General features: G+C 49.2%; 1 protein-coding gene across 1 annotated transcript; it reads left to right on the forward strand.

Annotated features, from left to right (window-relative positions):
- Positions 1-2,592: 2,592 nt before the first annotated feature.
- Positions 2,593-9,503, forward strand: bmp3 (bone morphogenetic protein 3; the record flags this gene model as incomplete). The annotated part of the gene is made up of 3 exons (XM_080003439.1): positions 2,593-2,848; positions 3,616-4,541; positions 6,778-9,503. 3 exons carry the CDS (start codon positions 2,593-2,595, stop codon positions 6,967-6,969), a joined length of 1,374 nt encoding a protein of 457 aa, XP_079859565.1. The 3' UTR covers positions 6,970-9,503.
- Between the last annotated feature and the right edge of the window lie 2,113 nt (positions 9,504-11,616).

Genomic DNA, 11,616 nt, shown 5'->3' on the forward strand with positions numbered 1-11,616 from the left:
AGCGTCGCTGACTGGAGACAGAAGCAGTTTTGGTGTCAAACATAAAGACCCCAACTTAACCAACTGTGACCTACGACCTAAACATCCACTTTTCTGTAGTGATATGCGTTTTCCCTCCTTATTGTCTCTGAATCATCAATCGTGCGATTACACACGACAGGTCTGAGCCTTTGAATGAGCTGATTCCAGTCGATGTGTGAAATCTCCAGGAGAACAAACTCTACGTTACCGTCTAACCCTGGTGATGTACAAGCTCTAACCGTCTCGCTCTCTCCCCCTCTTTCTCTCTCTCGCTCTTTCATATACTATTCCAAGTCACCCGTCGGAGCAGAACATGTCCGGATGAAAAACAGCCGGTTCGGGCTCGAGAGGTTTCACCAGAGCGTTGTTGTGGTTTTTCTCCTTCCTGACCTCGGGAGAGCCTGTAACCGTTCATCAGACATCAGACATGGTTCTCGGCAGATTCCGTGAGCGTCTTTATCAAAAACCCAAATCAAACGGGGTCATTTCCCCCCTGCTTTTATGGGACGCGTTTGTGACACAGGTTTTATCGACCGAAACCCGACTTGGCCTCACGTCGGCAGCGTGTGGTGAAGAGATGACTCGGAGTTGAGCGAGGCCTTCCCCCCTTCCTGCGTCCCGTCGTCTGCGCAGAGCTCCTCTGGTTTGGGGAGGGTTGGATGTCTGCTGTCCTGCCTTCTGAGATTTCATCATCAAAATATTCACATTCCGCAGTCATGTGTTTCCATCTGAATACCAGTTCTGTGCATTTCCATCTGTTGGGTTGGAGCAAATGAACCGAGCAATGTTTTCATGTTCTGTAGTACTACGTAGTAGTTGTACTATGTGAATAAAGCATCCTCTTCGTGTGATAGTGGCATAAAAGAAACAGAAAAGACAATGAAATGTTTAGTAATGGTCAACTTAAACATCACGGTTGTGACTCAGGTCGGGAGACTCCTTCAAATATTACAATATTGCTTTGACGATACCTCAATATCAATAATTAGGAATAACTATTGGTGGCTTCGTCTGAATTCGGCGCCTTCATCCGAGAACCAATCATGAGTAATGTGGACGTTATAATCATTCATCAGAACATCGAGAACAGTCTATGAAGTTCAGAAAACTTAATTGCTTTACCGCAGCGCTCTGTAAGCGATGAGACCAAAATCCCAGGTGACGTCTCGTATCACGACGCCGAGGCCAAATCCACACAGCGCCCACAGCCCGGGCGGTGACTCCTCGTGTCTTCCCCTCCGAGGGCTTGAATGTATCATTGCCCGTGGACGTCCCGGGGTGGGGGCCCCGTCTCCCCATCGCTTCCTCCTCGTTGCCCCTGAAAGGGAGCCCCAGTCGCGTTTAAACCTCTGGCATGGCCGCGGCGGTGTGGGGCCGCGGTACAGCATCCGGACCGGCCCGCCACGGCACAGGATGTGTGCGCTTAGCCCCATTCAACTAAACCAAACAGAGCAGAGAGCCCTTAATGCCGACATTGAGCCGCGGCCATTCAGCGGCGCGGCCCAGACGCACAGCTCACCGAGATACATTTCACTACATTTCACATGGTCACAGCGGGGTGACGCAGCCCCTGGGGGTGGGAGGGGGGAGGGGAGGAAGGGAGGAAGGGAGGGTGACACCCACATCTCTCGTGTTTTTTGGTGTTAAATGATTCCTTTCACAACACGCCGCTAGAAACCATCCTTCACTGTTTGGAAAATCAGACCAAGTGTGAATAAATGAGTTTCTTTCGACAGAAAGAGTCTCCCACTTCTCTCTCCCTCCACCATACCTTTCTCTCTACCCCCTCCCTTACCTTTCCCACCCTCTGCCCCCTCTACCCCACTCTCTCTCTCACACACACACACACACACACACACACACACACACACACACACACACACACACACACACACACACACACACACACACACATACTGGCCTTACCCCTCTCTCTCCCTTTCTTTTCCTGCTCTCCCTCTCTCTCTCTCTCTCTCTCTCTCTCCTTCCCCTTCTCTCTCCCTCCTCTCTCTGGAAGTGCCCCCTCTCTCCCTCCCTCTCTCTGCCCCCCCCCCCCCCCTCTCTCTCTCCCTTGGTGTTTTCCTGTGTTAGAGGAATACCCAGCTGCTCCCTCCAGCCCTATATTACCAAGCACAACATGCTTCACCTCCAATGAAAGCTGAGACGGGGGACGGTTGGCTGCACATCACGAGAGGAGCTCCAGATCAGCCACACACCAGATCAAGTCCAGCTCCAGATCGAGCCCAGACCAGGGACAGAGAACCAGGAGCTCCCTTCCTCCAGCTCCACACTGAGCCGCGCGCCGGGACTCTCAGCCCTGTCGGGACTTCTCCAGATCAGCCGCTGGCGCACGGCGCACAGGACTACATTTTATCCACTTTTCTCTCTCCTGCTGTGGGTGTTCTGACCGACAGGTGATGGTATCGCCTCCCAGAGGAGTTCTCCTCTGCAGGTGATGGTGTGTCTTTTTGGAGACTGTGCCAATTTGGAGACGCGTATCGCGCCATAGCGTTCCCCCCAGGAGCAGCACCTGCAGCCTCGTGAGCCCAAGACCTCCACCCTGTCCCCAGCATGGCTCTCTCCTGCCGGGTGGTGCTGGTGCTGCTGTGTGGATGGAGCTCCCTGTGCGTCGGCCAGTGCGCTATGCTCAAAGACCGTTCGGCTTCCAGCAGGAAAGTGGATTTTACGCACGGAGCGAAGCAGGACCAGGACGCGCTGGCGCAGGACACCGTCACGGAGCACATGCACACGCTCTATGCCAAATACACCCAGGCTGGGTTCCCTTTCAAGGACGGCAACACGGTCCGCAGCTTCAAGGCGCACTGGGGTACGTTTCCCAACCGTGTGCGCGTTTTACGCACGGCTTTCAATGCTTTAAATACAGAAAGTTGTTCAAACCGTGCGTAAAATACACATCGAATGCATATTTTAAACGAACGGAAAAAAAAACATCGGTCCATTACAGTTAATTATTTGTAGTTTAAGCTACTTTATTCTGGGAATCTGTTTCGGGGCGGTAGCGAGTGTATATTAACACATATTTTGCACGTTTTGAACCTGTTTAAGCACATTTTATCCATGGACACAGGAGATAAGAGTTTGCGTGATGTCAGTTTTGCATTGCTGATCCACCTGTTGGTCCTGGCGATAAAACCTGTGCAACCCGCTTCCCAAATGGGGAAGTTCTGCATCAAATTTCCGCATATTCAAGCAGCGTGAAAAAAAACCCTTTTAGCTGATACGATTTAGAATGAGAGAGAAAATTAAAACTCATCTGGCAGGAACCCAAACAGTGCGTAACGGGTTCAGTCTGGGTTTGAATTGTGTTTGGATGCGTGACAGTACTGTGGCTTTGTTTATTGCATTAATTCCACCCATAACAGATACGATCCTGGTTAAATGCTGAGCACATGTGGGTGTCATTCCATTATTTTATTGTAAATGGGCTTGAATGGAGACGCTTATTCAACTAAACTCTCTGTGTAGTGCCTCCTAGCGGCAGGTAGCTGTATCTGCCCCGTAGGATATAAATTATACTTTGATTAAAAAAAAAAGATGTAATTAAAATCCAACCCCTATTCTTTATCTCCTCAGGTACTATAAACCAGAAGCAGCTTCAGATTTTCAACCTCACGTCTCTCACTAAGTCGGAGGCCGTGCTCTCGGCCACATTGCACTACTACATCCGAGACCTCCAAAACGGCACCCAGGGGTGCGCCGGGCCCAAAAGCTGTGGGCGCCACAGCCCCAGGAGACACAGCCACATCCAGATGCTCATCTGGAGCTTTGCCTCTGTGGATAACAACACAAGGACTCTGGGTCACTTTCTGGTCAACGTATCCACGCTGCACAGGGACTTCATTTCCTGGCAGTGGAAGGACATCACCCGCGTGGTCAACCAGGCCAAGCACCACGACGAGCTGCTGATCGGCATCGAAGTGGCCTCACAGGGAACCCGGCCCTGGAAGACCCTCCTGTCCGACCGCTCTCCCTACATCTTGGTTTACGCCAACGACTCAGCCATTTCGGAGCCGGAGAGCGTGGTGACAACCCTCCAGCGGCACCGCTCGGCAGCCGGGGAGGGCTCGCTGGCGCCCGGCTTCCACAAACTGGGTTTGCACGCTCGCAACGGCACCGCCGAGCAGCAGCTGCGGGGCCGACGCAAGCGCTCGGTCGGCGTTCTGCTGCCCTTACAAAACAACGAGCTCCCTGGGCCCGAGTACCCGTACGAGGCCGCGGGCTGGGACGAGACCAGCCCCTACGAGCCATTCGATAACAAGCAAGCCCGGCGGCCGCGGAAAAAGCCGCGCAAGAACCAGAGGCACAAAATGCCGCTGCTGCAGTTCGACGAGCAGACCATTAAAAAGGCTCGAAAGAAGCAGTGGAACGAGCCCAGGAACTGTGCCCGGAGGTACCTGAAGGTGGACTTTGCTGACATTGGCTGGAGCGAATGGATTATTTCACCCAAATCGTTTGACGCCTACTACTGCTCCGGGTCTTGCCAGTTCCCCATGCCAAAGGTGAGATCTACACCCCACACTCCATCTGTAGGAGCTGTGACTAGTTCACATGTGATATGTTCTAAAAAACATATCAGGTCTGTCTCCAGAGCCGTTGATTTACATTTTGAACGAGATCCAGATAGATACCCCCCCCCACCCCATGTCCAACAGCCCTCCTTTGTCATTTGAGCTGTAGCACCACCTTGTGGTTTGATGTTGGAAAAGTAATCAAGGTTAGGGTGTCATCAGTGCTATGAAATTCAATGAGATTCTGCAGCGGTGTTCTTGTCTTCTGACGCCTACACCTACTGGTGACAGTACAATTTTTAAAAGTTAAAAAAAAGGACGTTAAATCATAGAACTCTTCCAATACATATTCACATTTTCATTTAAGTCAATATGGCAGTTAGTGTACATAGATGTAACACATAATGTTTATGGCACAAAAGTTGTCAATAAAGTAATCGGTTGGTGTTTCTAAATCATCTTGAACTTTTAGGGTGGATGCACATTTATCGATCACCCATCCTGCATCGATCCCACAGATTATTTTATGAGTAAAGGTTATTTATCCAGGCCTGGTTTGCGGATCATGTTTCAGCAGCTTCCTGGTTGGTAAAAATCAACGGAATAATGTGTTTTAAAAACCGGCCAAGGTGACATTCAGCGTTCCATTTCCCTGAGCTTCACCAGGGATTCATATTCTCCAGAGTGGGTTCCCTCTGGAGGCGTTTCAGCCAGCCCTCCAATCCAACTGTCACAAGGGCACAGATCTCTGGTTTCTGTGAAGCGTTTGGTCACTGGAGCTTTGTTTGGCTTTGAATTCTTTCCAGCGATGCGTCTAAACTGCTGCAACATGTTAGCAAGCCTGCAGGAGCAGATCAAACGTGTCCGCTGACGACATCTGCAGAGGTTTAGTAGGAAATCGCATTAGGCCGTCCTCCCCTAACGTACCCGACAGGGAGGCCACCGGCCCCGGACTTAAACTATGTGATATCATTAACTGTTAAATGACCTGAGATAGAACTAAATTAACCCTACGCAGGCGGAAGAACCATCAGAGACGGAAACAAGTCTGCAGCTTGTATCCACACATGTAGTTTGTGTGTTTTTAAGATGTTGGACCCTTGGAGCAGAGGAAGCTCCGCGAAGCTTCCGCTCGTAGCTCGTGGCACTGATGACAAGATAACATCAGGTATTTTAAACATGGCCGGAATGCACAGGTTTCATCCACTTAATTCATCCGCTCGGAGCCGATGCTCTTTGTAGTTGAGTGTAATTGGTCCCAGAAGTAGAGCCTGGGGCCAGCCCACCCGCACCCTAGCACCCCAACCCCCCAACCCCCCGGCCCCCCGGTCAGCCCAACCGGGGGCTCGTTGTGAAGACAAAAGCTCCTGTGATGTTTCCGCTCCTTTGTCAAACTGCGGTTTTACAAGGCCCTCCATCGTGGCTGGGAGGAGGCACCCAACCAGGACACCCAGGGTCCCCAGGCACCCAATACCCAGGCACACAGGACTCCGGGCCCCCAATCCCCAGGCTTGAAGGTCCCCAAATACCAGGTCCCCAGGCACCCAATCCTTAGGCACCCAGTCACCCAATATCCAGGTACCAAAGTTCCCAGGCCCCAATCCCCAGGCACCCAATCCCTAGGAACCCAGGTACCCAGGCACTCAGGCACCCAATTCCGAGGTGCCAAGATACCCAGGTACCAAGGCACCCAGGTCCTCAATCCCCAGACAGCATGGTGCCCCCGGCGGCAAGGTACCCATGTCCTCAGACACCCAATCCAGAGGAACCCAGGTTCTCAACCACCCCACAGACACCCAATCCCCAGGTGCCCAGGCTCCAAAGTGCACAAGCCCCCAGGTCCCCAAACCCTAGATGCCTGGTACCCAGACACCCGGTACACAGGCCCGTCACTCATCAAGCCATTTATCCAAAGCGACTAACTGTACATCACGGTCGTCATTGAGATCTGGATCCAGTGACTGAAGGTTTTACACTGTTATGCACTGAGCCACTTAGTGTGTACCATTTATATCCACATTGAATTGGTGCATAACTATGGCCGGCTGGACAATTAAACACTTTGCTACAGAGTGTTATAACATAGTAGAAGTTTACAGCACCAGAGGGTCCAACCTGCTGCAGACGGTATTCTGTCATTTCAAAGCTTCTTAAAGTATCAGATCTTCTCCTGTGTTCATCAGATTAGAGCAACTTGATGTGAACCCTTGTACCCCCCGTCCTCCAGGCGCTGAAGCCTTCCAACCACGCCACCATCCAGAGCATCGTGCGGGCGGTGGGCGTGGTGCCCGGCATCCCTGAGCCGTGCTGCGTCCCCGACAAGATGTCCTCGCTCAGCATCCTCTTCTTCGACGAGGACAAGAACGTGGTGCTCAAGGTCTACCCCAACATGACCGTCGACTCCTGCGCCTGCAGATAATGTCCCTAAAAAAAGCATCTCTCTCTCTCTCTCTCTCTCTCTCTCTCTCTCTCTCTCTCTCTCTCTCTCTCTCTCTCTTTCTCTCTCTCTCGGTGCCTCGTGAACAGTTCAGCCTGGAGGCCAAGAGGAGAATCATCTTTATCTCACGCAGGAACCCCAAGTTCAAAAATCCACGTTTTCATCCCATCGTCTTCCACATCGTCACTATTATTGTCATTGTTGGTTGTTTGTTTGTTTGTTTGTTTGTTTGTTTGTTCTTTAATAATGCGTGGGAGGATTTGTGGCCGATGCCCTGAGACAGTTTGACGGGCGGGCTTGTGCGAGAGACACCGGCCGAGAAACAAAAACACTTTGACGGAACTTTGGGAACCCAACCCAGGACGCGGACACAGGGCGGAGCCTCCCCCGCCCCTCATCCCCTCCCCCGCTCGCCTGCATGGTTCTTCTGTTTCTTCATGTTTGTATTTATCTGTTACTTTGCCATACGACAGGTTATTGCATTCTTATTTCGGTGGCTGCTGTAGAGAAGATATTTCATGTTTCAAAGCCAGGGAGGTGGTCGTAGGAGGTGTTGAAACAAACCTTTTTAACAAATGATTGATTTGCTGAAGCTTTCGTTCTGAGCTTTTGTTCGTTTTTTTTTTCCCCCGATAATGAGCGATGGAGCGTGTCTCCGAGGAAAGCTGCAGTGTTTCGCGGATCATTGGGCGTCGGAGTGATTGGCATCAGACTCTTTTCCCATTGATCCGCTATTAGGAGAATCGCTTCAGCCGAACACCGGTATCTATCAGAGCGGGACAGGATGGCCGCTGCCCCAAAGGTTCTGGTGCCACTCACTCAGGCCGACCCCCAACCGTGGAAACATGAGGTTTGGGTAGGTGAGGTTTGTCCTTTGACAACAGCTGGAGACATGTTTCCTGCTCTGCCGGCCGCTCCGTTCAGACACGTTAAGCTTTATTCAATCGGGTCGTCTCGCCAAGATTAAAATCTCTCTTCCAGGGGAGAGCAGATTACAAAAAAGAAAAGACCAAATAGACGACTCAGCCGCTACTGTGCCTCAACTCGCTGCTTCAGCTCCAACCTGAACCTTCAGGCTGGATTTTCAGTTTTATAGGATAAGGCAACGGAGAAGAAACAGAGCGTCCGCCCGACCCTTCTGAGCCGCCGCAGGAATGTCCCGGGCGGCTCCGCCCGAGGTTCCCAGGACACGACCGGTCCGGCCCAAACGCCCGGAATCCGACGGCCGAATCGAGTTGCCTTTGGCCGAGACGCGTAGCTCGTACTGCGGCTCGGGCGTGAAGAAAGTCGTTTGAAAGCGGGAAGCGGAACCACGAACCCGTGACGCTGATCCGGAATCGGTTTTTCCTTCGCGGCCGTAGCCAGAGGAGCGGCGTTCCCGATCCCGAGCCTCCGCCGGGCGCCTCCCTTCTCCCCCGGAGCCTCCGACATGCAACATACATGTTGGTTTGGGAAACACGCCGGTGCCTTGCCTTGGATTTATATCGTTTGCTATCGTCTTCGTATGAAGTCCATAAAACCAAAGTATTTATTCAGAGCAGATAGATTGAAATATAGAGGCTAACGTTTGTTTTCCTATAGACTTTGTACATTGTTTCTGTATATAGCGCCTGATGACGTCTCTCTGGGTTAGTGCCTTTGGAACGGGTGGATTGAGGTTTTTTTTTTCTGTTTGAATCCCCTGGGTTCAGCGTCGAGCTGAGAAATAACCTTTAATGCGGTCAAAGCGGATTCTTCTGGGGATTTTGATCCGTAAAGCAAATGACTCCTCAGGTGACGTATCGGGACACCTCGGGGGGGGGATTCAGGATTCTTCACTGTATTTGGGGGGAAATAAAACAAAACATCATTTTGATATTTCAGATGCTTTTATACGTCAGTAACTAACGGAGGAGGATTCTATTTTCGACAGTTTTGTACAGAGCTTTGTCACAAGGTGCGGGGGGGGGGGGTCTCACGATTCCATTTCGATGCAAAGGGTCACGATGTGATATTTTTTATAACTTTTCAGCTTTCGCCGATCTGACGCCACAAAGATATTTCATTTCACAAATTCAGTCTTACACCTAAATGAAATACGAAAAACGCGACTTGGCGGGCATCACTCCCAAACCGAGTGTCCCGCAGAGTCTTCACCTTTTTCAGCCCGACCTGGCGAGCAGGACGTGGACGGGTGGAGCCGCACGTCGACCGTCTGTCTCTTCTTGGGGCGGTCTAGTTCCCGGCTCGGGCCTCCTCTCTCCTCGCCGCTCGCCCTGTTTCCCACTGAACTGTGTTGTAAATGTTCCGCTTGTACAATACGCTTCATAAGAAAATATATTTGTATATGGAAATGACCTTTAACATGCATCTATTTATTTTCTGTAGTTGCATATCTTGCGTGTTGTTTGCGGGGGGGGGGTCTGGAGGGGTCGGAGGTCAGAGGTCACGGTACCTTGCGGTGCCCCGCCCCCCCGTTGGGCGCCGGCTCTCCCCGCAAAGCATTCAGAGAAATGAATAAAAATATATGAGATCCATCCGCAGCCTTTTTTTCTTGCGCCAAATGAAAGTCGTGCAAAGAAAATATCCAACATTTATTTTACGGTTTCAGCCAGAAACACAAAAAACGCAAAAAAAACCCACAAAAAACACCCACAAAAAAACACAAAAAACACAGACGGTGTGATCTGTTTGGAGAAGACGTCACATGAAGAAATCATTTCCTTCCAGATACTACGTCGTACTAAAAGTCGTCGTTGAGGGAATCTACAGGGTGAGGGCGGAGTCGTGTGTGGAGTATTTACAAGCTGTCTCTCATCACATTCAAAATGGCCGTCATCCACCTCGTTGGTTCGTTAAAACGAAAAAGATAAAAAGGTTCAATCGGTTCCCTGGCAACATCAGCTTGGAGACACTTAAAGTGGTAATCCATCACACCTCCTGTGCCGGGGCAGGACATCCAGGCTTCGTTCGTCTTGGCTCTTCCACGTCGCTTTCTTCCTCCAAAGTTTTCTGATCCGTTGTTTTTGTCGTCTTGGTGGGTTGATGGTGGCGGACGCCGCCACCAGCAGTGGAACCGCAGACGGAGGAGACGTGCTGAATGCCCATACACTGAGCGGGTGTTTCTTGTGAAGTGGCAGCTACACCAGGTATCAAATGTGGGGTTTTGTTTCAAACAGAATAATCTTACAGAAATACACTTGAAAGAAATACATGTTTCCTTGTTTCCTTGTTTCCTTGTTTCCAAAGCTGTTTTCAAAAACACATCACATCCTAAATAATCATCTTTGTTTGCTCGTAATCTCTTTGGTTGAAGATCAACCTCCCTCCATCAAACTGCAGCTGAACATGTTCCAACGCTGGAACGTGTGTGATCTCAGACCAAAACAGGAATACTTCAACTCGTACTACTAGGATACTTCAACTCGTACTACTAGGATACTTCAACTCATCTCCTTAGAACCAGAAGATCCATGAAATGCTGCCAAATGAATACCCAGCATAAAGACTAGGGCTGGATTTTGATTTGTATGTGTATATGTTATATGTTACACATACATAATATGAAATACTCTCAACACCCAGCCCTAGTCTTGAAATACAATATACTGTATGTATATTTATAGGTTTGTATTTAATCATTTCACTTTTTGGTTATTGTGTATTAATCTCAGATTGTACCTTTTCAAGATAGTTTACTGCATAAACTGAATATACTAAATGTACACTGAGTATACACTGAGTGTATATTCAGTGTATATTTAGTGTATACTCAGTATATACCCAGTGTATATATAGTGTATATTTAGTATATACTCAGTGAATACTCAGTGTATATACAGTGTATACTCAGTTTATACTCGGTGTATATTAAGTGGATACTCTGTGTATACTCAGTGTATACTCGGTGTATACTCAGTGTATATTCAGTGTTTATTCAGTATATACCCAGTGTATACTCAATGTATACTCTGTGTATACTCAGTTTATACTCGGTGTATATAAGTGGATACTCTGTTTATACTCAGTGTATACTCGGTGTATATACAGTGTATATTCAGTGTATATTCAGTATATACTCAGTGTATACTCAGTGTATACTCAGTTTATATTTGGTGTATATTAAGTTGATACTGTGTGTATACTCAGTGTATACTCGGTGTATACTCAGTGTATAGTCAAGTGTTTATTCAGTATATACCCGGTGTATACTCAATGTATACTCTGTGTATACTCAGTTTATACTCGGTGTATATTAAGTGGATACTCTGTGTATACTCAGTGTATACTCGGTGTATACTCAGTGTGTACTCAGTGTATACTCGATGTATATTAAGTGTATACTCAGTGTATACTTGGTGTGTACTCAGTGTATTCTCAGTGTATACTCGGTGTGTACTCGGTGTGTACTCAGTGTGTACTCAGTGTATACTCAGTGTGTACTTGGTGTATACCCAGTGTGTACTCGGTGTGGGCTCTGCATATACTTGGTGTATACTAAGTGTACTCAGTGTGTACTCAGTGTGTACTCTGCATATACTCAGTGTATACTCAGTGTGTACTCAGTGTATACTCGGTGTGTACTCAGTGTATACTCAGCGTGTACTCAGTGTATACTCTGTGTATACTCGGTGTGTACTCGGCCCACAG

This window comes from Zeus faber (genome assembly GCF_960531495.2).
Source record: "Zeus faber genome assembly, chromosome: 7".
Taxonomy (NCBI): Eukaryota; Metazoa; Chordata; class Actinopteri; order Zeiformes; family Zeidae; genus Zeus; species Zeus faber.